Here is a 27,431-nt window from a genome sequence, read left to right on the forward strand (position 1 = left end):
TGGAACTGCACCTGACCTGGCACAACTGTTTCACTATAATCCTGCTTACATGCTTTCACTCTAAAGGATCATACATTACCTTAATGGTCAATTACACTGCAGGGGTTTTAAAACTGGGTTTTTGTATGGCAAGATTGTGTTGGCTTTAAATTATGCCCAAGTTCATTTCTCTTTGTGACAGTCGGTAAGGTAAACATCATGTAGAAAGTGAAACTGTACCATGTGTACACCACCTGTAATGTAGGTATACTGTGTATACAATTGCCTTAGCTCGCATGCAGTTTAATTAATTAATTAGCTTTGCATGCTCATTATTTCACTATATGTACTGCATAAGGATCATGTACTTTAAAGCACTATCAACATGCATGCTACACAGCAAATATAGGACACTAATATTAATTTATGCTTGGTTCCCAATATATTAATTATTGTCGCATTAGTTGTCCTGCATGTAAAGCAGCGAGGGTTTTGTTTGTTCTTTACAGCACGTTGAAGTCACTGGTAGGGAAGACGCACTGAAAAATTGAACTACATTCCTGTCAAATCCCAAAACATTAAACTTTAGTATTTTGCATCATTAATTCCAGCAAGATGGCATAAGGTAACCTCGTGCTCTTTAAAAATGTGACATCACCATGTACTCTACATAGCTACATGAGCAGCGCTGGTGTTTAATGCTTGGTCCCTCTTCCTGGCATTAAAATGTTTAATGTGGAGATGGTCCTGTATCTAGAGCAGGTACCAATGCTAGTATATATATATATATATATATATATATATATATACACACAAGTATAAGGAAAAATTAGGAAAATTAGAAAAAGGTAGGTAAACAAGGCAGGTCGACTGCACCTGCAGATATACTAGTGAACATTTAGTACAAACTGAATGAAGTAAGGATTAAATGTTCACTAGAATATCTGCAGGTGTAGTCGACCTCCTTTGTTTCCCTACTTTTTTTCTATGATCCTTAAAATTTCTAATTTTTCCTTATAGTTGTTTGATTACTTTTTTTGTAACATTATGACTGGTGAGCTTGCACATACTGCATCAAAGAAAAGGATGGCACCAGAGTTAGTTTTCATCTGAATGAGCACCCCAGTTATCAATATTACTGACTCAAAAGTGAAGTGGTCATTATGCTTTGCTTTCAGCTATGTTTAGCTCATTACACGGCATTACAAACAAAGAACAGTATCAGAAGCACCTCTGCAGCCAATCCAGTCACTGCAGGGAAGCCATGCATCACGCTACTGCGAATCAACACCTTGGGAAGTCAGCAGAAAGAAATGGGACACAAAGGAGGACAAAGGTAAGTCCATGATGCATGCACTGTACCGAAAGGCATGTCTCAGGATGAAGTAATGTCGAACAGTGAAAAAAATCAAGCCTGTAGCCTTAGCCATTATCAAGTTATGCAGGCAGGCAAACAGGCAGGCAGTTAGTCAGTAGAAAAATTCCATTGAATAACTTTTTAAAATTTCATAACAATCTATTGAAAGTATTTAAGGTCATACTAAAGGCACTCTTGGGCTTGGTTATACCTAACCAATACTGCAAAAGCACCAGAATGGTATTGTGAAGTTGGTTTTGGGTGATATTTTTGGCCAGAAAGACCCAAACCTCCATGATCCCTAGTATACAGTACTACTGTATTGTATGATATTGAGAATAGTTTTTGATTCATGTTGACCCTGTGTGTAGTTACATATTTTTGCCATATGAATGGGCTGGGCACTTGTATCAAAGTCTACAAGATCAGATCAAAAAGGTTTCAGAAACAGATCAAGCTTAAACCTACCAATACTCTAATAGAGCAGTATTTCCTTTAAAATAGCTATTCATTTCACTAGTCTGCAGTACTCACTGCAGCAATGTTGTTGTAATTATAGAATTAGATATTCTATTTTAGTATGATCTGTTATGTGATGGGATGCACAGTGGTTTGTGCCAATCTTAATTAACACTCTGCACTCTGCATTATAGTAATTGTCAGTGTTGGGGGTAATGCACTACCTTATATAACAAGCTATATTATTACTTTCATGGTAACTAAGTAATACGCTATAAAAACAGGTAATATAACTCAAGTTACTTTACTTACAAATGTAACGCGTTACCTAAGTAATAAAGTTACTGTAACAAATCGAATGTTAAGACTACAAGTAATGAAGTTACTAATCTCGTTATAATACTAATCCACTGAGTAATGTCTAGCCACAACGAAGTAACGAAGCCCACCTCGAACTAATGAATGGAGCTTATTGTCTCTTGAATAAAATTATAACTAAGATTTACACTTGTGCAATCATGTCACATGATAAGGTGGCAGTTGCACATGTAACAGCTTAAGGCTGTGGACACAAAGTAATATAATATGCAATGTTATTATCTAAACCAAAACAGCCAAGCAGTAAAAAAAGAGTGTGGCCCCAAAAAGGCCAGGGTGAAAAAGATGTGAAATCCAAGGTGGAGGCCAAGAAATGGCTGTGATGGTAGGTTAATGGCAAAAATTTTAATTACGACAATTCAGGTGAATTCAGGTGAATTTGCGTTGCCTCCTCCGCTATAGAATTCGGCACCAAATTCACCTGAATTGTCGTAATTAAAATTTTTGCCATTAACCTACCATCACAGCCATTTCTTAGCCGCCACCTTGGATCGCACCTTTTTTCACCCTGACTTTTTTGGGGGCCACACTCTTTTAACAGCATGGCTGTTTTGGTTTAGATATCACTTCTTTTTATATTGCAAGCCACCAAGTCAGCCATAAACTGGCTTTGGTGCTTCCTTTTAACTTGTTTTTTTTTCTTTACTGCAGGCATTGTGGAACAAAAGAAGTAATTGTATAACAAAGGAAATGATTGTGTGTATAGCTTTTTGTCTGATTAAATATTTGTATATTTAACACTGAATGATTATCACATACTGTGGTTAATAAGGTGACTTCTTACACAACTGAACTGTAGCTGAAACTCTCATTGTTTGTATATAGCTGAACTCTTTTCAGGGTGACTTGTTTCTAGCTGACTCTCTACATGGTGATTTGTTTCCAGCACATATTTCTACAGGGTGATTTGTTTGTAGCTGATTCTCTATAGGGTAACTTGTTTCTAGCTGATATCTCTACAGGGTGACTTGTTTGTAGCTGATCTCTCTACAGGGTGACTTGTTTCTGGCTGAACTCTCTACTGGGTGTCTTGTTCCTAACTGATCTCTCTACATGGTGATTTGTTTCCAGCACATATTTCTACAGGGTGGTTTGTTTGTAGCTGATCTCTATAGGGTAATTTGTATCTAGCTGATGTCTCTAAGGGTGACTTGTTTGTAGCTGATCTCTATACGGGTTACTTGTTTGTAGCTGATCTCTCTTCAGGGTGACTGCTCTATTAGGATGACTGCTCTATTAGAGTATCTCTATCTTGCACTTGCTACACCAAGTAGGATTTCGTGTTATAATTCTGTGGCTTTAAGTCTGATTCTTCTACACCATTGAAGAGCCTTTCTAAGATGATTACTCCATCTGTACAGCGATTTTCAAAGCATTACTCCAAGCGGTTTATCTGGCAGGCATGGCAAGTAGTCTTTTTTTTTACTAGCTAATCTCGATTGCATAATTGTTACACACACTTTGTAGGCATTCCAGCCCAATTTTTAAATTTTGGAAAAATGGGCTTTTTATATGCTTAATAGATAGAGTATTGATTGCCGATCTCAGAAATATATAGTATGTTGGGTTGGAATTAGCTACTTTGGCACAGTACTTAAAAACTGAAAAAAGGTACATTTTTTTCTCCAGGGCTCCCCATACATTTTAAAGGGAAAACTGGCACAATGTAATCAGGAAGCCATCTAGCAATCTGGACTGTCAGTTGCTTCTAGCTGTAAGTTTGTACATGTAATGAGAGTAACTTCAGATTGTATCGGATCTCAGTGATCTTCGTAGGCTTTGTGGTGAGCAAATATGTTTCACCTACTGCACACTTCTCAATACAATGGTGTATAACCATAGGCAAGTCAAGTAAGTAAAAACATCAAGTTAACAACTTATAAAGGTAAACAACTAGAGTGGAGGTGCCACAATGATGCAACAATATCTAAGGTGGAGTTGTGGTTTCAATTATGGCATTGTTATGCTGACTTTGAAGTGGTTTATACTTTTGAGCTGACGACACAGCCATCAGAAAATTGATCTGGAGCTAAAAATTGCTAACTTGAGAGAAGTAACTACGCACTTTAAAGTAAGCACCAGTGACTACCTTCCACCCGACAGTACGTTTTTAAAAGTATTCTACATACATTACAAGGCTTGAAAAAATTACAAAACTTACTTATATGTAACGTGCACAATAAAACTAAGATTTTCATGATGATCAGCATGTTGACAAACCCCACAGCGATTTTCATCCTCATTGGAGCTCGGATGATGCAGCAATCCATGAGTTGTTATTTTGTGCCAGGATTCTATTGGGGGAATATATGGAGAATTTTTTTATTTAAAACATCTTGGATACTGGAATGCCTACTGTTGGTTTTTTCGTTGTATCTTCGTGGTGTTTAGCTCGATTTCTTTCAAACCACAAAAGGTTTGAGGTTCAATAGTTAACCTATTCACCCATCGATTTTCAGCGTCTTCCCATAAGGCCACATAGACTTAATTATTAGTTTCTCATCCCTGCCCGCATCGCCATTTTTCTTACCTCATCAAGGATTTTTAGCACCACTGGTGGCTAAGGGAGGCCAATTAGCACCTTTTATAGTCAGTACTTTGCTAGAGCAGTCTATAAGAAAACTACATTCTGAGTCATTTTAGCTAGCTAATTTAGCTATCTAGTTAGTAAAAAATAAAATAAAAATCCACCCTCCCACACTGCTACTTTGAGTACAGGAGGATGAGAAACTAATAATTAAGTTTATGTGGCCTAAGCAGTTTACCCTGTAGGCGTTACAACATATTGGTGTTATTTTTCATGAATAATTGTTAATAACTCCTTCACTGATTATCATATTTCAGCCAAACTTGGTACCAAGATGCGCCTTTATACTCCCCTTCTGTATGCCAAATTTCAAGGCAATCGGATATGGCGTTCGGGATCAAGCTCGTTTGACAGCTCTGGCACATCCCTCTGGCACAAGTAGTGGCTGGCTTAAAGCTGTTCCTCAAGCCTGTCTTGGTTTGGCCATACCTGGCCCATAATTCATTATTGGTCTTCGTCTATGGCTGGGAGTTCCTTTATTTCCTGTTTCTCCCTTGTGCACTTGGTCTTTCCACCATAGATAGCTTTTGGTGACCATCTGCTAGGCTTTTCTCATGGCCCAATGAGAATCCGTCATCACGATGCTCTTGTTAACATCATTTATAATGCTCTTTCACAGGATCAACCAGGTGTTAAGGAACAGCGAGCTTCATATGATGATGGACTATGCCCTGGTGATGTTTTTCATCCTGACTTCCAGCATGGTCGTTCTGCTTATTTTGATGTCTCCATAAACAGCACCACTCAGCCTGCTCTTATCTCCTCCTCTGCTTCCTGTGCTGGGGTGGCTGCTGCTGCTGGAGAGATTGCAAAGGATGAGAAGCATTTGAAAGCTGTGGAGAAAGTGGGATCTGATTTTATTCCTTTAGTGGTGGAAAGTTTTGGAGTTTGGACTCCTTTTGCCTTAAAGACTTTACAGACAATTGCTGACCATACCACCCCCCATACTGGTGTTCCTACTAAGCTAGCAAGGAAGAATCTGCTCCAGCAACTTTCTGTTGGTTTATGGATGAACAATGCCAGGATGATCCTGAGGTATTGGACACTTCAGGCTGCTGATATTGATGACATATCCCTTTTCCCCATAATTATAGTTAGTATGTGTAGCTTGTAGTTTGTAGCTAGATAATGTTTGTATAGCTAGATAATGTATGTGCCTATTATCGTCCATTCATTCATTCTAAAAAAAAAAAGATATGGCGTTTGTGTTTTACGGCAGTTTTTTTTAAGTGTGCGAAAAAAGGAAGAAAAAAAGAAAGGAAAAAAAACAAAAAAAAACAAAGAAACTATATAAGCCAATTTTTGAAGTCGCATATCTCGGGAACGCTTGAAGCGATTTTGCTCAAATTTGGTATGTGGAGTACTGACGTTGGCAGGCATTTCCACAGCAAAATTGTCTTGTTTCATAAAGGCAGCACAGAGCTACGGAGGTGCAAAAATCACGTTTTCTTTCTTCCTGTTAATATACTCACGGTGTTGCGAGCCGGCTTCTTGGCCGCACAATACACTACCGTGTGTCTTGATAGTTACTTTCTTCTTTGGGTAATACGTAACTGTAACTACATAAATACATTTAGTTGAAAGTAATAGTAATTTGTAATGAGTTACTTTTAAAAAGTAATTGCCCCAACACTGATAATTGTAGATATTTTAGCCACATCAGATGTTAGGGTATCAGCTCTTAGTTGGTGGCTGTTACTACCAGTTATATATGTGCACACACACACAACACACCAATTATTATAACCAGGCTGTTCATGATTTAGGTATACAATGGAGAGCCAATTATCTGAAATTATTTGAATGTTTGATTATCCAAATGCAAAATTCTGCTCCGTTAGAGTATTTGTCAACAAGTGTATGCTCTATTAGAGTAGTTGAACAAAGTTCTGTATATAAATTAATAGTTCAGATAATTGACTCTCCAGTGTACACAGTAACTATACAAAACCTCTTCCCATTGTATGTACGTATTCAGTTACCTTTGGATCGAAAATAGTGACAATCAGGATCATGGCATTTCTGATAGTACACTCCCCGAGACAAATCAACAACTACCCTGTAATTATATTATTTGAATGCACACATCTATTATTTACAGTTAAGCAATTACTATAGCTTAATTGGGTGGTTAGTAGTAGGGCTGAGCAATACTGCCATTTTAGTATCACGACTGATACTAAAGCCACTATTCACAATGCTGAATAGTTCATGATACTAACAAATAAGTTAATCATAGCTGGTGCTATAATGTATTGCTCAATATTCCTGCAGGAAGTCTTTAAAGGTAGCACATCAAGCTAGCCACTATCATCTTTGGCTGCAGCACATGTTGCTGTCAGACCTTCAGTGCTGGTCACTGTAAAGTACTAATAACAGTAACAGTTATTGTAACACATGCTTTGAGGTTATGTTATAATGGTGTTCACACCTTTCTGCAGGGGTAACCAGGTTATGACTTACAAGGATTCTTAGCCTAGTACTGCATAACAAATGGATTTTTAGTGACAGTAATATACAGGTATGGTATCACGATAGTAATAACAAAATATTGCGATATCGATACTTTCAAAATATCATGATATATCGTTCAGCCCTAGTTAGTAGGTATGTAGAGCAGGAGGTTTGGAGTTTTATGTTTCAGGATTGAAATTTTCAATGTAGATTAGTTTTTATACACAAATAACTAAATCATATGTAATAGTTGTAAAATGGACACAAGTGATCATGATTTGTCTGAAATACACACGTGCCCATGTTAAAGTTGATATATTCCACTTGGGCGACTCACCTGCAAGTGTGGGAAACTGCAGGAATGCTTTGTGAGTGTATTTATATGAATAAGCCTTTTCCATAATGACGCCACACTGATTCTCTATTTGAAGTATTCTTATATTTTTGAGTATTGCTTTATGATGCCAAAAATTTTAATGAGTCATTTAGTTGTTAATATAGGTGATATTAAAGCAAAGCAACCAAGTATGGTTATAATGTAAGTAAATGAATGTTATTTCTACTCAACTTTCAATACCAGCCGAAATGTTTATGACCCACATACACAATTTAATTCCATTGTCTTATACCCAGTCCCCATGTGCATTTCACTTGTACCAAAAATTCCTAGTAGGTTTTAACTAAGTGTGCCCATTAGATGGTGCTGCAGATGCAAGTTTTCATACTCAACAATACAAGTGTAGAGGATTCTAATATTAGTGTTATATTCTACAGTGGAATCTCAGTTATCCAGACCCCACTTATCTGGATTCTTGGTTAACCAAACTACGGAAATGACTGCTCTATTAGAGTAGTGACTGTTCTATTAGGGTAGTTGATCATAGTAAAAATTTAAATAATATTCTTTATGCTATTTAAAGGTTATTTATAATACACAGTTTCAGAGATACAGACTTTTCAGTCTTATGGACCACCCCTGGTCACAAGAGGTTTGGATAACTGCGGTTCCACTGTATTAGAGTATTTGCCTGATTGCTCTATTAGAGTATCTTGTTTTACTTGCATTTTTTCTTTGTGAAAAAGGGAGGGGGACACATGCCCCTGTGTCCCCCCATCCACTACTGCTATTCTTGCATGGTGTGTGGAGACAAGTAAAGAGTCAAAACTAAGCTTTTGAGTAATGTGCATGTCTTTACACAACACTTCTCAGTTCTACTAATTGGTCCTATATAATTTCACATCTTGTTAGCGTTATGAAGGTGAATACTTACTTTATGTTGTTACTCTTGTGGTGCCTCCCAATATTCTCACAATATTGATAGTCTTTGATATCATAAACCAGCCATCTTCCCTGTGAGTACCTTCCCCAACGTCTGATAGCACCTTGTACCCCACCCCTTGTGAGCTGTTTTGTGATAAACCGGTCAATCTCGGGATATGGTGAGTGGGAGTAGCCCTCCTCTGTTGTTGTATCCAGTGGTCTCATAGTAGTATTGTGAACTAAGTAAAATACATAATTTATGAAGTTAACAAGGGTGGATTAGGGGGGGTTGAAGCACCCCCTCCTATGTGCTAGCTAGAAAGATGGTAGAAGCTACAGTACAGGTGCTGTTGCATCTAAAGCATACATGGACACTGAAAACACGGAAAAAGTAAGAAGAGAAGAGCTAATCCCTTCTAGGAATCAACAAGGGGAATAAAATGGGTAAAACTGCTAAAAAAACATGCTGAACATCGAAATGCTCTAATAGAACAGTCAACTACTCTAATAGAATACATCCATCATTAAAAAAAGACCAACTCCTAGATCCCTTGAACTTCTGACTTTGACTTCAAACCATACTGCAGCAGTTATGCTGTGTCCTTTATATGAAAGTTAGTTACCACTACTAGAAAATAATGGCTAAAGTGGCTTACAACTAATTCAATAAGGTTCAGGCAATATCACTGCCAAATTTCAGAATGCAAAATTTCTTGTAAGGGTGTGCCCCTAGATTCCCCAGATAAAGCATGCTCCCCATGCTAAGTGTGCATGCTTCTCATATTGCACAACTAGTTGCATCACATTTTTGCCCCTGCCCTTAGCTTAGCACTCCCTTTGGGAAATCCTAGATCTGTGCTTGGCTAAGATCACATTAACTTAATTATTAGTTTCTCATCCCCACCCATATCACTGTTCTTACAATTGTGGCAATCAAGCTATATATACAAAATTAGTAATTTAAAAAAGCTTTATACCAAGTTAGGTTTGGTTGCATCTTTAGATAGTAATAATAATAATGCAAATCAATTTGCACACAATATGTATTGAAACATTATACTATAGACTGAACCAAGCTATAACAGTTAACATAATATATATACTTTAGTTGTAGTCATTTAAGTTCATAGCAAATATGCTCTGCACTTTACGTCTACAAACAATCGTAACAGATACATACTGGTTGATTTGCAGTATTGGCTATTCTTGGGTTTTGGTTCCTCAAACTTCAACTGAGTTGGCTGATCTTCAGTCCTATACAACATGTCAATGTGTAAGCACATGCTTAATCAAAAGTTGACATTTGTATATATTTTTCTGCCTACAGTTAAGTTAGTCAATGTCATTTTATCATTAAAGATACTGGCACAATGGCCTTGACACATGAATGGGTACAAACCCAGAAGGTACAGCCATTATTGTTTTTAATGACTCCCAACAATTTTCAGCCGTAGTAAAGCATTTCATCAATCTCTAGCCAAAAGTATCTCAGTATATATGACATGTGGCCAAGGTAGCCAATATGCCACACCAAAATTCAATATCATGTGCTCTAGAGTTCGCAGCACTATTTATGAGCACCACTGAGCGTCACAATAAAGGGTATAACTGCATACACATTGAGTGTTGCGCTATTTTCTATCAAATAATTGGTATTTTAACAGACTGATCACTGATGTTTAAAATGCTACTGCTATCATTCACTATTAAATTATAGAGGTTAAAATAATGTATTATGAGGTCTATAGGGCATCAAATATTGTGTCAGCCATGGATTATAGAGTACAGAGATGATGGAGGCCATTTTCTGTACAAAACTCATGACATCATTTGTCAGGTAGAGAGGTTAGGCCAATGAAATTTGATTAGCAGTTTCTCGTCATCGCCCGCATGCTTTTGATACACCCACATGGAATTTCATTATTGGTATTTCACATCGAAATACTCTAATAAAGCAGTCACTTTTAGTCTAATAGTGCAATCAGCTATACTCTAATGGAAAAATCACTTGTTTAGGAGTTACAGAATTAACTGAATATTCTAGTAATGTACTTTAGCTAATGCAAGAGTAGTCAATGTAGATCTCACTGTTTTTTGGCAGAAATCTTCATGTTTGGATGTGTGTTGTGCATAATGAATAATAAATAATAACTGCCTGCCCGCATCAAATTTTCAAAAATCTGAGCGAGAAACTGGTAATCAAGTTTCATTGGCCTTAGAGAAAATTAAATGCTGAATGTTATTATGCATTTGAAGTCTTGTAGTCTGACTCTCCAATATGATCCAAGGATGTACTAATGCTAGTAATTTTAAAGACATGGTAAGACTGTCATTATTACTATTAACAGCTAACAAATTTCTTGGCCACAATCTTTGTTATATTCTGGTTTGCTGAAGGCACTGCATCCCTTTTTCACAGTTTGGCTGTTACTATGCAGCATTTACACACAGTAATGTGCTTTTTGGCACAATAGTGACAAAAGTTCTAAACGGATAGATAATTGAAGGGTTCAATTTCATTACTAAAACAGTACATTTTATAAAGCATGTTAACCTGCTCTATTAGCATATACCAATCCTTTCTGTACTCTATCCCTAGTGACATAATTTTAGCCCAATATCATTCTCCTCACCAAGGGAAGTCACTTTCAGCCCTTAGCCCTTTCAGCTACCTATGATACTTGTTATCTAAAATACAACTGCAAGGAAGAATTAGGAATTTGTGACTGAATTTTGGAAAACCACCCATATGGGCACGTATGAAATAATTAGAATTTTCATGTTTGGTGGGTTGCTAATAAGAACAGGGCACAGTTTTAAAAATATTTCAAGAATTTTCTTGTAATTTAAGATATTGAGAACGGCTTACAACCATTAACAAGTAGATTTGCACTATAAAGTTTGTGATGTGATCATTAAATATTTTAGGTGTCAAATGTGCCCATATGGGTGATTTTCCAAAATTCGGTCACATTTTAAATTAGTTTGATTAGGGATCATTACATAGAAAAAAAGGAGTAAAACAATGGAGGTTGCCTAGACCTGCACAAAGATATACTAGTGGGAATTTAATCCCTATACTTCAGTCTACACCATGCATGACTCAAGTAGGACCACTAGTATTATCTGCATGCATGTGTGAGGCAACCTCCCTTGTTTCTTTACTTTTTATTACTGTGATCTAGTGCTTGTTTGTTTACTTTTTGTAACATAATTATGACTGGTGAACCCACGCATACCACATCAAAAGAAAGAATGGCACTAGACTTTATACATCTAAATGCATGCCCCAACTATCAATTACTGAAAAGTGACTTGTGGCTATTACGCTTTGCTTTCAACTTTTTATATAGCATTACAAATGAAGAACAGTATGAGAAGTACCTCTGCAATCAAACAGAAAATTTAGATTACCGTTACAAATGTAGGGAAGCCATCATGCACTACCATGAATCAACACCTTGTGATGTCAGCAAAGAGAAATGGGACACAAAGGAGCACAAAGGTAAGTCCATGATGTGTGCATTGTACATACTGTGGTATGCCAAAAGGCACCTGTTGGACTGAAGCAACATCAAACAGTGCAAAAATTAAACCTGTAGACTTAACTGTGGTATGCTTGTCTGAAGGCATCAGGTAGGCAGGGAGTTAGTTTTATTTTTATTAAGGCTTTACAGCACAAGTGCTGAAGGTCTGTAGGACACCTAGTTAGTTAGTCAGTAGAAATTTCCACCAAATAAAAAAAAATGTAGCAACCTGTTAGAAGTGTTTTGGGTCATACTGAAGACACTTTCAGGCTTGGTTATATCTCACCAATACTGCCAAGGCACTATGAAGGTATTGTGAGGTTGGCTTCTGGTCAATATTTTTTTTGCAAACCTTCATGGTCCCCCTAATATAGTAAAAAACTTTGGTAGTATAAAACATTAACAAATTTGGCAAAATTTCCTTTAATTATTTTTTCTGCCAAAGTATATTTACAGCTGTCATTATATAATGTGTAGTGACATGAGATGGAGCACAGTGATTTGCCAAAGTTTTTTTGCCAATTGGATTTTTCCAAAGTTTTAAAGTTCCTACTATATATGGTACAGTACTACCGTACTGTATGATATACACTTCACTGCATATGCATACACACAGATTACAAATAAATATATATACCTCACATTACAGATCAAAGAATCATATATAATGCTTCTGTCATCTTGTAATCCCTACACCATTGGAATACACTGCATTTTATTTGTTCACACTATTGAAAAATCTTCCTCTTGTGAAATACTATTATGGATTTACCTTGTATTTGGTTCCTTCTGTTGGTAACAGCTGAGCATCCTTACCAAATTTACTGGAGAATGGCAGTCGAAAATTTCTGTTTTTAGTGTACACAGCTATGTGGGTTAGATAAGCATATCCTTTTGCCTTAATGACATTATCAGTTATCACACCTTCATCACAGATCAGACATGCCCTTCCCTTGTCATCCAGTACAAACAACCTTAACAAATCCTCAGCTAATATTAATGAAAACAAAACACAGTTTAATTGTTGCTATGATGACACAGAACATCAACTCACCATGGGGGCAGTGGTTCTTCAAGACTTGCTGGGAAAACAACTGATAATAGCACTGTTTTGTTTCACTGGAGTTATGTAGTTGGTGTAATTTGTGACAAACATGATGTACAAAGTTCCCTAACAACGTACAAATATGCAGCTTAATAACAATGTAGTTCTTAATTATTATGTGGGTGGTCTTTGTTTACTTTATGCAGGTCTAATCAACAGTTCATATTATAGTAATGTAACTGCAACTAATTATCATACAGTGTACTAGTATAGCATCCTCAGCAGAATGCTGCTGAATATTTATATATTGAAACATATCTTCACAAAAGTATCTTAGAGTATCAAACATTCAGTAGTGCTAAACTATGAAAACCCTAACAGAAGCACCAGTACTAAATTTTTTTTAAATTGTCAACCTTGATTTTTGGTTTTCCTGCCTGCCTGACCACAGCAGAAAGAATGATGCATCATATGATCACCTCACTTGTACTGTGCACCACTATGGCTCTGACAAATTTCTGCCCTCTGCCTTTACTTTCCATCTGTAGTGGAACCTCAGTTATCCGAACCCCTTGGGACCAGGGGTGCTCTAATATTGTATTTCTGAAACTGTGTATAAATAACAAATAGCATAAAGAAAGAAAAAAAATTAAATATCAATATTATCAACTACCCTAATAGAACAATCACTACTCTAATAGGGCAGTTATTTCCATAGTTCAGTTGACCGAAAATCCGGATAAGTGGGGTCCGGATAACTGATTACTGAGGATAACTGATTACTGAGGATAACTGATTACTGAGGTCCACTGTACAATCTTGCTAGTCATCATTTTCTTGTGAGGAAACTATTGGTAATGTTCCTGGTGTATTGACAAATGTGTTTAACTAAAAATCAAAGTAAAAAATGAGTAATTTTGTTTATAAATGGGCAGTGGATGCTGTATTTTCAGGTTGCTTGCAATAACAGAACAGAAACATGATCAAACTCTTGAGATGAATATCTGCAACTAGCAAGTGTTAAGTTGTAGCAGTTCACCAACAAAACTGATGCTGAGCTGTAAGATAATGATTACGTATGTGAACATTACCAGGATTCACTTTAATTCTCACTGTTGCATTATTTGCAAGCACCTATACATATATAAATTGATTGTGACATCATTAGATTTCTTACCAAGTAGCAATGTAATGCATGTTGTAAACTTACAAACTACATTACAGATAGAAATGACAACCTTATGACATATTGGTTAGGCATTTTTATTTGAAAACTTTATATAATTAATTTTTCTGTTTCCCAGTTTAGCAACCACAGGGCAGAGCAAAGATTAAACAATGACACAGAGGGAAGGTTGGCACCACAACAAGGTGCTTCAGAAAGTTTCAGACAGATTTGTAGGTTCCAGCAGCCAAGGCATCCCATTCACTGAACTACCTGCACCATACACTGTTTTCACGTTCTGTATCAGTCAAAGCAACTGCATACAAACCTGTAGTCAGACCAATTCTAGAGCATGCTTCTCCAGTTTGGTGTGTCTCAACTAGAATTGGTTCAACGTTGTGCTGCACGTTGGGTGTGCGGTAGTAGATGGAACACTGTCAGCCGTAATTGGTCTAAGTCTTCAGACTTTTGTCTGCAAGAACTTAATTGGTCACCACTTAATACCAGGAGAGTTTTCTTTTCAATCAGTCTGACCCATGATATCTTACATAATAGAGTTGCCATTCCATTTTGTAGATATTTTCAATTTTCTACCACATCACTAGATCTCATCCAATGACATTATGTATCCCATCCTCAACTATTAATCCTCACCATTTTTTTTGTCAACACTTCCTTCCTATGGAATACCATTCCCCTTCGCATCCTACAACTGTCAAATCCAATTGCATTCTGGACTGTACTTTGTCATTTTCTTTTTGTGTAAACTCTGTATTTTAAACTGTTCTGTTTTGTCTGTTGTTGTAATTGTTAACGTGTTGTGTACGTATATTTGTATGTTTGTGTCGGGAGCACTTTTGCAGGCAATGCCTTTTTTGTACCCGTGTCTTTGACAAAATTGATAATATAATCTAATCTATACTCTAGTAGCATTGGTGGTTTAAAGAGAAATCTCCATAGCCAAATTATATAGCTAAACCCCTACTTTTTAAAGGTAGATTGACACAGGGACAAGGGTATTCAACCAAAAATGATATGTGTCCTAAAAACAGTTAGAAAATTATTATATCAGTAGATAATTTTAAAATACATAGGCAATGCCATCAGTATACATAAATCACACAGTATTATCTTCATGTGCATACACAACTAGTTATACTAGGTGATGCCATATTAATTATGTCACAACTGCATCAAGACACATCATGCTGCCAAGAAATCTGCCACATTCCTCTAGATTTCACAATTTTTGCATATAGTATCATGTATGCAGCTCCATGATCCCTTCTCCAAATGGGACCATTTTTACATGGATTTATCTGGGTAAGTGAGATAAATTTCCCAGCTTTGCTGAGATATGCTGCATATGCATGTTTTTCTTCTTTTCATACACTCGGCAAAAGTCACTATAAAAGGTCAATGTACAATCCAATATGCATGCAATTACCTTGAAATTTTGGACACAAAAAGTAAAGGCAAACATACTGTGATAGATTAAGCTACAAGCCATCAGTAGAGGTCACACAACTTGTTTACCATTTAGTGTTCTGCGATACAGTGAATTTTGTGTATCGTGTATCACCATCAATAAACTGTTCAATACGATACTGTATCACGATATTATAATGAAGTGGTCATGGCTAGTTATGACTGGCTAATTGTAATAATATCCAATTTATCTGTACCTTAAAGAGCCGACACTCATTCTACATTCACGGTGTATGCAAATTTCTTTATTTAGTGAAACTACAGTATTACTGTATACTGATGTGACATATAGCTAGTGTGTTCTGATATTTGAAAACAGAATTGCTGTTAAAAGTACATCTCTACCCAGATACCTGCCTCTACCAGACAATTAGCTACCGCAAACATGCTCCCACAAAGGCTTGTCTGGATTACCATGACTCCACATTTTGATGAGTTGTCAAGATGGCTACAGCAGGTTGTTTACTGATTAGTGGTGCAGTTCTTTATACTTATACTTAAAGTGTAACAGCTGAGTGAGAAAACCATCAATTATGAAATGATGAAAGTACATAAATTACAGAAAGTATGATAGTCCTCAGTCACATGTGACCATGTGTTTGGTCCTAAGGAAGAACCTGCGTGAGCATGGCAAGGGTGTGAATATAAAAATAAAATAAAAAGAAGCTATATAAATTAGTTAATACTAGTCCCATCCAACCACTCTTTATTATTCCTAGCCAAAAATATCCTCTCCGAGGCTAGAATACTTTGGTGGGCAGCATCATCTAAACATTTCCTTACGGTAGATTTGGAGATAGTTATGGTAGGGTTGGAAAATTTGATGAAATTAAGGTAGTTTCCAATGGAGGCTGGTTGGTAATGTCCAAGTGCTGAAATTTCAACAGTTTCATAATAACTGGAGATATTTAATCTGTCAAATTCTGCCAATAATTGTAAATATTCAACTTTCGATTGTTTTCTATTCCGTGCTGATTCTAAATGATGGACAGAGTCTAGTGGACTGGTCAATTCCAACGTAGCAACAGAATGGACTTGCGAATTGTACACAACAATATCAGGGCGATATGAAGTTATCAGAATCGAAGTTGGAATGGTAGCTTGAACACTATTTTTAGAGGACCTGGGTAAGAATGTTTTAGCCATAACAGCAACACTTATACACGCATGTTTGAATGGCTTCTCACAACGTTGCATTTTATAGCACAGGTAAATAGAGAAGCTTTCTATTTAAGTATCTACGTAGATCACTGTTACAGTAATAGAGCAATCACTGACTTTTGTACTAGAAAACTTCGATATATTGATATTTTCTAAGTACAGTATCGTATCGTGATACTTATTTGCTGTATCAATATATTGCCATATCGATATGTATTGCAGATCCCTATTAAGCCAGGAAAAGTTGATTGCTAGTTTCTCGTTTCCGACTGCATGCCTTAATAGAAGTTCCACCAAATTTTCATTATATGGCTATTTCCACTGCATGGATTTTTCAAATATTCACAATAATTTCATCATTGTAATAGTGAGTTTATTTTAGTGTTTTCTTCAAGGTTTTAGCTATAATGAATAATGAATAATAACCTTCCACCTGCATGATATTTTGAAAATCTTGAAACGGGAAACTAGCAATCAACTTTGCCTGGCCTTACCATTAGAGTTAATTAATTGTGTAGTATAGCTGTGTCTAGTGAGTTCTTATGATTTTAGCATAAGTATATAGAGCTCTGTAAGTTCATTGTGTGCTTTCTTTTTCCTATGATTAAATTGTTGTCAACTAGCTTCATGTTTCATGTTACTTCAAACTCAGATATTCTTCGCTGCAGTTGTCTAGCGAGACTGTGAATCCAAGTAATTCACACATCTTGCATGATAACAAATTGATACCCTGATTAGATAACAGCTAGGGCTTCTGACACCCCAAATATGAGTAGCATTTCTTGAGCTGAGAGTGTGGCAATCCTCCTTGTCTTCTGACCACAGTGAACTGAGACTTGAGTTTGGTACCAGTAATCAGCAACAAATATGCTGTTTTTGTGCTCTACTTAATTGACATTTGTGACCTAGATGGTATTCTTTATTGCTCTGGACAGAACAGTAGCATTTGTGCCTTGTGGACTGCAGCAAGCCATGAGGATACATTGGTGGAATCATGACAGGCTATTTTCCAGTCCTAGAATTTACAAAGCTATGGAATATCAATGGTGATGGCAGAATATGCATCAAGATAACTTCAATTACACACACCTGAACACAGTGTGCTCCTGTTAGTGGTGGAGGAAGAAAATAACTCCCACCAATGCACCCTATTCATCCTTTTCAGATTGTAGGTGTCAATATCATGGAGCTACCATTGACAGCTAATGGTAATAGATACATCATGGTGTTGTGAGATATTTCACCAAACAGCTCACAACAAAGAAATATTACTCTCAGACCAAACCAATCAATGGATTATTACATAAGGCAGCCTTGTGGCCATGTGAGATGGCCTTGTGGCTTTGTGGTCTTGGTGATCATGAGAATATTAGTAGTGTGTGTGATATGGCTCTTGTAGGTTTACATTACATTCAGAAGCACTGATAGAGATCAATGCCAATGGTCAGCTACACTGTGTATATACTTTAATAGAGCATTCAATGACAATGTTGTGTGGCTTATGTTTTAATATATAATGGCCCATGCACATTCAGGTTGAACTCTTTGCTTTACACCATGGTAAAAAGATGACTGCTTTATTGTATTAGTATAGTGTACAAAATGTAATTATGCTTAGTTTCATATAGTTTTAGTAGCTAAAACAACACTGGCATAAAATTACATGGTAAACTGTTAAACAAATTAGGATAAATGTCATTACAACTTGCATTGTCAGCTGAAAACAACTTTTTTATGTACCATTATGGTAACGGTGTAAATGCAGTTTTAGTTTTAGCTCAGAGAGAAAATAGAGTTTTAGTTTAGTTCAGATGAAAACTTTGTTTTAGTATAGCTATCTATAGTGTACTAAAAGTAATTTATGCTTATATACTAAAAATAGGTTGTATAGTTTCAGTTTTAGACTAAAATATACTTATGTGTAAGTTAGACCATTTTTATTCTATAGGGCTGCCTGTTTCACTTGGGATCATCTGTAAATGGCCATGAGGCTATGTAGATTGTTGGACTTTGTTGAGATTATATTATGGCAGTACAACAGTCTTTGAGGTGAGCATGTCAGCCAAAAATTACAAATGTAACTAAAGTGCTTCTTTGTATACAGCAAAGTTACTGGGTGGCATTATACACTATGCTAACAATGCTGTGATCAACATTCATGTGGAGTATTACAAACGTTTCAACCCAGTTGCATAAAACAGTCATCTTTTTTGCCATGGAATAATAAAATAATTTTGTGCATGCTCTTTATCAGCTAAAACAAAGATTTAAGCTTGTATGTAAATGTGGGCTATTATATATTAAATACAAACCACACAGCATTATAGTTGAATGCTTTATTACAGTATTTCATGATATGCACAGTGTAGCTGACCATTGCCTCTATGCTTGCACAGAACATAATGATGTAACACAAACCTACAGAGTCCATAAATCCATAGCATGTAGTTGCAATTTTGTGATCACCAAGAGCTAAGGACTGGCCACCAGGCTGCCTTATACAATTACCCCCAATCAACCTAAAGAGACACTTCGTCATCATAATAAATGATCATATAACAAGAAAAGATCTGGAGATGCTGGGGTCAAGCTTGCCAAAGTGCGAAGATGATGTGAAGTAGCTAAGCAACTATAAATAACTTAAGTGATGATGGAACTCAATAAAAGCAATAAACAATCAATTACTATGAATGCACCACATGCTATATATTTTGTGCAATGGCTGCCATTGACTGGTGAATGAAATGTACTGAGAGAAGCAGTAATTTTACATTGTGTTGGGAGCCAAACTTTTCATTGCATAGCATGTAAAGTTTGTAACCCTTATGGCATCCTTTAGTATATTGGAATAATGTGAGCCTGCAAGTTGGTTAACAGTGGAACTGCAAGATGATTGTGCATACTTATATCTTTACCACACAGGTGTGAACTATGTGGTGCTAGTAGTGCATGCATTACAATGCTGGTACATGTAACATGGTTTCAGATCCTACATGAAGTTATATAACTTAATTTTGTAGTATGGTGCGTGGGCAGATCAAAGGCTGCTGCCAGTATTACAAATCAGTTGTAAACCGGTTTACAAATAATTGTAGCATGGCTAAGTACCTCCTTTCGGTCACAGTCTGGCCACTAATTAGTTCAAAGACTTCAAACGAAACCATACACCAGACCAACACAGGAAGTCACAACGCAAGGCTAATAATGTCAAGGACTGACAAGGAGGTAAATCGCTCTGGAACGAATAAACACACAACACTGCACTCTTCTGAATGAATGGGAAGCAATACGGCCGGCAACCGCTGGGCTCAGTGAGCCCGGTAATCTACCACATGCTCGTTCGCCAATAAATTAAGCTAACCAAGACTACTATTGCGCTGCACCACTCAACAATGAATATCAGACACTTCAGCTACACCCGTCTAAATGATGCGGAAGCTGTACAATGGTTGGAGTTATTGGCATTGATGATGGCACCTCGCGCTCGTGCATAACAAATGCGCTACCAATGAATAAACTAGCTACAATAAATTAACTAACCATCAAGACAGTAATTAGTGAGTAAATTGTTTCTTGTACACAGTGCTCAGCGGTAGCCAATATTAGCCTTGGGTTCTTGCTCTTTCGTGTTACAAATGGGCACCTTTGATCTGCGCACACCCCATACCACAAATCAGTTAGAACACACCCATTCGGTTTGTATCTGATTTGTAAACACTCCACCCTCGGCCCTCGGGTGTCGTGTTTACAAATCAGATACAAACCTTATAACTATTACTTTAAAAATCTTTTTCCATTTCACCAACCTACCCTGATTGTAGCTCACCTGATACATTTAAAAATTTAATTTAACATCCCTGGCTGTTAGCTACATGTAAAGTAAAATTGATGCTAAGGAATTGTACACTTAACTGTTGGCAAGCTATAATACTTGAACCAGTGCTTCTTAATAGCTGGAAAAGGCAACCAGGCTAATTACCTAGACATTCCCAATTGGTGAAACTTATTCAACTAAAAGCAACAAAAGCACTCAACTACATAGATAACGCAACAAAGAATACTCAGCACTTTTAAACTATCACAGGTGCAGCAGCCTGGGGGACAAAGGGATGAAGCCCTCCTATTGATTTTCTAATTGTAGTTTGCAAATAGATTGATATACTCTTATAGACAGTCAGTTGTTCTAATAGAGCAGCCAGTGCTTCAAATTGCCCTCAGAATTGATATTAGAACAGGAGCAGATTCAGGAACTGGCAAGGGGAGGGGCACAAACACGCTAAGTTGTAGGTGGGTGGGAAGAACAGATTCTCTTGTTAGTTGCTTTATTTTTAAGCAGGAAACAATCCCCTCTTAGTACATGTCTCACTGTTTGGGCTTTACAGATAGTCTGCTTACAAGGCTAAACACTCAAAACTCAAAACAACAATTTTTTAGAGGAACTTAGTACGCCCAAAAGGTGCTGAGTGACAGATTGATTGACATCCGGTTCGAATTTGGGTCAGTTTGCAATAATTGCATATTTTTCAACAGTTATAAATTGATTTTGGCCTGAGAAGGTTTAGTATTAGAGTATGGCTCCTTCATAAAGGGAAGGGGGCATTTGCCCCAAATGTCCCATGCTGGATTCGTCATTGTAGAAGGCTAAAATTTTTAACTTTTTTGTAGGATTATGCCTCTAGACCTTCATAGAAAGATCATGCTATTATGCTTTGCACATTGTTGTACCTAGCTTTGGAATAGAGCCTCCCTATCTAATAATATCTTCCCATGCCTATACAACTACAAAAAAAAAAAAAAAAAAAACCGAAACAGAAAGCAGGAATAACCAACTGAAAATGCCTGATAAAGATCAATATACAACTAGACTTTGTAGCACAGTGTTTCTTTGTAGTATTGTTGGATCCTTCCGCTCAACTGTTCGAAATACTCTAATAGAGCAATCACCACTCTAATAAAGCAGTCAAAAATGTTTTGTTAACTATCTCACAGGGACCTACATTGAAAAGCCTGTCGATTGGTTGACTATAGCTGGGTATATAGACTAGCTAACTCATCAACACTAAAACAGCTACTTGAGCCAAAAACATTTTATTTAAAGATTTAACTATTAAACATGAAGAGGCTTTCAAAGTATTCTTATCAGGCTGAAGCGCTTCTCCCATTACTGTTGATATTGTCCTTATAGTCTTCTTATTGAAGTCACCTCAGTTTGACATATACTGCAGCTGTTACATACCACATGATGGCCCATCATGTGACTTTTATCCTGAGGTTGCAGGTACAATTTCATGCAGGCACTGTCAGTTTATTAGACTGCTTTGTAAACCTCTTCATGTCCTGTAAAATCCCTTTATTAAGCATTATTTATTAGTCATTTTCCATTTCTGTTTTCCATTCTTGTCCCATTCCTGTTTCCCTACAATTCTACTTACCCCACCCAACAAAGGTCTTTCAACACACTTGTGGATAAGGAAATTATTTGTTGTGGTTGAAAGTACTGAGTGCTCTTTGTGGCTTGGGTAATTTGAGGAAAATGGGAGCGGGACAGGAATGGAAAGCAGAAACGACCTACAGAAAATGCCTGATAAAAGTCATCATACTATACAGGTTGGATAGGTTAAGTTTTACAGCACAATGTTTCTTTGCAGCATATTTTCCTTAGTCTCCTCATTGGAATTATGCACCTACACATACTGCAGCTACCACATACCCATCATGTGACTTTTTCCAGGGGTTACAGGTAAGACTTTTTGCATCTATATGCAGGCACTGTCAGCTAATTAGAATCTTTTGTAAACCTATTTATTCTATAACGATTTAAATTTTATGGCTTCAAGGGAGTAGCGACTTTCAATGTTGATGACTTAGCTAGTCTATACAATACAAGAAACAAGAACTATATGCTATTAGAGTGTTCCGATCATTTTAGCTGCAAAGAAACATTGTGCTGTAAAATCCCTGCAAGATGATTTTTATTAGACATTTTCTGTGGGTCATTCCCATTCCTGCTTTCCGTTCCCATCCTGTTCTTCCTCAAATTCTACTTACCATTGTGGCTTATGGTTGAACATGCAGAGTGCTCATTGTTGTGGTTGAAAGTGCTGAGTACTTTTTGTTGCTTGCTGAGTACTCATGTAATGATGTCAGGGTACCTTTAATACTCTGACATCGATACCCCTAAGAAACAGACAGATATAAAGAAAAGAAAAGAGCAGATTGCATCAAGAAACAGCTCAGCCATCAACTTGATCATAGCACACCAAAGGTTTCACATGTCCACTCTATCAGCTTGTGTTGAAGTGATGCACTAGGGCCAATAGAAGTAACCTCCCTTAAGGTTGGTAGATGAGAAGATGGAAGGTTGGTGCCAAAGAGCATCTCACATATAGAGAGACTCCAGTTGAAACATGGCAGCTAGTGTGGTAAAAGAATAGCAGCAACTGTAAGTGAGATCACTCAGCACCTTCAACCAAATACCACAGCACAAGAAAGAGCACTAAACATTTCAACCACAAGAAAGAGCACTCAACACTTTTAACCATAACAAAGAGCACTCGGCATGTTCAAAGGCAAAGAGCACTCTGCACTGTCAACCACAAATCACAAAGAGCACTCAGCACTTTCAACCACAAACCACAAAGAGCACTCAGTACTTTCAACCACAAACCACAAAGAGCACTCAGTACTTTCAACCACAACAAAGAGTGCTCAACACTTTCAACCATAATAATTCAACCACAATAAAGAGCACTCAACATGTTCAACCACAACAATCAGGACTCAACACTTTCAAACACAAACCACAAACAGCACTCACAAACCACAAAGAGCACTCAACACTTTCAACCATAACAGAGAGCATTCAGCACTTTCAACCATAAAGAGCACTCAGCACTTCCAACCACAACAGAGAGCACTCAGCACTTCCAACCACAACAGAGAGCACTCAGCATAACAAAGAGCACTCAACACTTTCAACACAACAGAGAGCACTCAGCACTTTCAACACAACAGAGAGCACTCAACACTTTCAACCACAACAGAGAGCACTCAGCACTTTCAACCACAACAGAGAGCACTTTCAACACAATAGAGAGCACTCAGCACTTTCAACCACAACAGAGAGCACTCAGCACTTTTAACACAACAGAGAGCACTCAGCACTTTCAACACAACAGAGAGCACTCAGCACTTTCAACCACAACAGAGAGCACTTTCAACACAATAGAGAGCACTCAGCACTTTCAACCACAACAGAGAGTACTCAACACTTTCAACACAACAGAGAGCACTCAGCACTTTCAACCACAACAGAGAGCACTCAGCACTTTCAACCACAACAGAGAGTACTCAACACTTTCAACACAACAGAGAGCACTCAGCACTTTCAACCACAACAGAGAGTACTCAACACTTTCAACACAACAGAGAGCACTCAGCACTTTCAACCACAACAGAGAGTACTCAACACTTTCAACCACAACAGAGAGTACTCAACACTTTCAACCACAACAGAGAGCACTCAGCACTTTCAACCACAACAGAGAGCACTCAACGCTTTCAACCACAACAGAGAGTACTCAACACTTATAACCACAACAAAGAGTATTCAACACTTTCAACCACAACAGAGAGTACTTAACACTTTCAACCATAACAGAGAGCACTCAACACTTTCAGCCACAGCAGAGAGCACTCAGCACTTCCAACACAACAGAGAGCACTCAACACTTTCAACCACAACAGAGAACACTCAACACTTTCAACCACAGCAGAGAGCACTCAGCACTTCCAACACAACAGAGAGCACTCAGCACTTTCAACCACAACAGAGAGCACTCAACACTTTCAACCACAACAGAGAGTACTCAACACTTTCAACCACAACAGAGAGCACTCAGCACTTTCAACCACAACAGAGAGCACTCAACACTTTCAACCACAACAGAGAGCACTCAGCACTTTCAACCACAACAAAGAGCACTCAGCACTTTCAACCATAACAAAGAGCACTCAGCACTTTCAACCACAACAGAGAGCACTCAGCACTTTCAACCACAACAGAGAGCACTCAGCATTTCCAACCACAACAGAAAGCACTCAGCACTTTCAACCACAACAGAGAACACTCAGCACTTCTAACACAACAGAGAGCACTCAACACTTATAACCACAACAAAGAGTATTCAACACTTTCAACCACAACAGAGAGCACTTAACACTTTCAACCATAACAGAGAGCACTCAGCCATTTCAACCATAACAGAGAGCACTCAGCACTTTCAACCACAACAAAGAGCACTCAGCACTTTCAACCACAACAGAGAGCACTCAGCACTTTCAACTACAACAGAGAGCACTCAACACTTTCAACCACAACAGAGAGCACTCAGCACTTTCAACCATAACAGAGAGCACTCAGCCATTTCAACCACAACAGAGAGCACTCAGCACTTTCAACCATAACAAAGAGCACTTAGCACTTTCAACCACAACAGAGAGTACTCAACACTTTCAACCACAACAAAGAGCACTCAGCACTTTCAACCATAACAGAGAGCACTCAGCCATTTCAACCACAACAGAGAGCACTCAGCACTTTCAACCACAACAGAGAGCACTCAGCCATTTCAACCACAACAGAGAGCACTCAGCACTTTCAACCACAACAGAGAGTACTCAACACTTTCAACCACAACAGAGAGCACTTAACACTTTCAACCATAACAGAGAGCACTCAACCATTTCAACCACAACAGAGAGCACTCACCACTTTCAACCACAACAGAGAGCACTCAGCCCTTTCAACCACAACAGAGAGCACTCAGCACTTTCAACCACAACAGAGAGCACTCAGCACTTTCAACCACAACAGAGAATACTCAACACTTTCAACCACAACAGAGAGCACTCAGCACTTTCAACCATAACAGAGAGCACCCAGCACTTTCAACACAACAGAGAGCACTCAGCACTTTCAACCATAGCAAAGAGCACTCAGCATTCCAACCATAACAAAGAGCACTCAACACTTTTAACCACAACAAAGAGCACTCAGCCATTTCAACCACAACAGAGAGCACTCAGCACTTTCAACCACAACAGAGAGCACTCAGAACTTTTAACCACAACAAAGAGCACTTAGCACTTTCAACCACAACATAGAGCACTCAGCACTTTTAACCACAACAGAGAGCACTCAACACTTTTAACCACAACATAGAGCACTCAGCACTTTTAACCACAACATAGAGCACTCAGCACTTTTAACCACAACAGAGAGCACTCAACACTTTTAACCACAACATAGAGTACTCAGCACTTTCAACCATAACAAAGAGCACTCAGCACTTTCAACTATAACAGAGAGCACTCAACACTTTTAACCACAACAGAGAACACTTAACACTTTCAACCACAACATAGAGCACTCAGCACTTTTAACAACAACAGAGAGCACTCAACACTTTTAACCACAACAGAGAACACTCAACACTTTCAACCACAACAGAGAGCACTCAACACTTTTAACCACAACAGAGAGCACTCAGCACTTCCAACCACTACAGAGAGCACTCAACACTTTCAATCACAGCAGAGAGCACTCAGCACTTTCAACCATAACACATAGTACTCAGCATTTCCAACCACAACAGAAAGCACTCAGCACTTTTAACCACAACAGAGAGCACTCAGCATTTCCAACCACAATAGAAAGCACTCAACACTTTTAACCACAACAAAGAACACTCAGCACTTTCAACCATAACAAAGAGCACTCAGCATTTCCAACCACAATAGAGAGCACTCAGCACTTTTAACCACAACAGAGAGCACTCAACACTTTTAACCACAACAGAGAGCACTCAGCATTTCCAACCACAATAGAAAGCACTCAACACTTTTAACCACAACAAAGAGCACTCAACACTTTTAACCACAACAAAGAACACTCAACACTTTTAACCACAACAAAGAACACTCAGCACTTTCAACCATAACAAAGAGCACTCAGCATTTCCAACCACAACAGAGAGCACTCAACACTTTTAACCACAACAGAGAGCACTCAACACTTTTAACCACAACAAAGAGCACTCAGCACTTTCAACCACAACAAAGAGCACTCAGCACTTTTAACACAACAGAGAGCACTCAACACTTTTAACCACAACAAAGAGCACTCAGCACTTTCAACACAACAGAGAGCACTCAGCACTTTTAACCACAACAGAGAGCACTCAACACTTTTAACCACAACAAAGAGCACTCAGCACTTTCAACACAACAGAGAGCACTCAGCACTTTTAACCACAACAGAGAGCACTCAACACTTTTAACCACAACAGAGAGCACTCAACACTTTTAACCACAACAAAGAGCACTCAGCACTTCCAACCACAACAGAGAGCACTCAGCACTTTCAACCATAACAAAGAGCACTCAGCACTTTCAACCATAACAAAGAGCACTCAACACCTTCAACCACAATAAAGAGCATTCAACCAGCACTCGGTACTTTCAACCAAAACAAAATGCACTCATCACTTTCAACCACAGTAAACATCAG

The 27,431-nt window shown here is 37.8% G+C and overlaps 1 protein-coding gene across 2 annotated transcripts in view; it reads right to left on the bottom strand.

Moving 5' to 3' along the window:
* Positions 1–27,431, bottom strand: part of LOC136269421 (DNA-directed primase/polymerase protein-like) — a 39,987-nt gene that overhangs the window by 2,073 nt on the left and 10,483 nt on the right. For both annotated transcript variants that reach the window (XM_066064985.1, XM_066064984.1), the window contains exons 9-15: positions 13,057–13,173; positions 12,927–12,992; positions 12,775–12,869; positions 12,640–12,692; positions 9,656–9,729; positions 8,486–8,714; positions 6,743–6,819 (exon numbers count right to left, since the gene is read on the bottom strand). In XM_066064985.1, the coding sequence (XP_065921057.1) occupies positions 6,743–6,819; positions 8,486–8,714; positions 9,656–9,729; positions 12,640–12,692; positions 12,775–12,869; positions 12,927–12,992; positions 13,057–13,173 (711 nt within the window). The remainder of the gene's footprint in view (positions 1–6,742; positions 6,820–8,485; positions 8,715–9,655; positions 9,730–12,639; positions 12,693–12,774; positions 12,870–12,926; positions 12,993–13,056; positions 13,174–27,431) is intronic.

The sequence above is a fragment of the Dysidea avara genome, chromosome 10 (genome assembly GCF_963678975.1).
Source record: "Dysidea avara chromosome 10, odDysAvar1.4, whole genome shotgun sequence".
NCBI lineage: Eukaryota > Metazoa > Porifera > Demospongiae > Dictyoceratida > Dysideidae > Dysidea > Dysidea avara.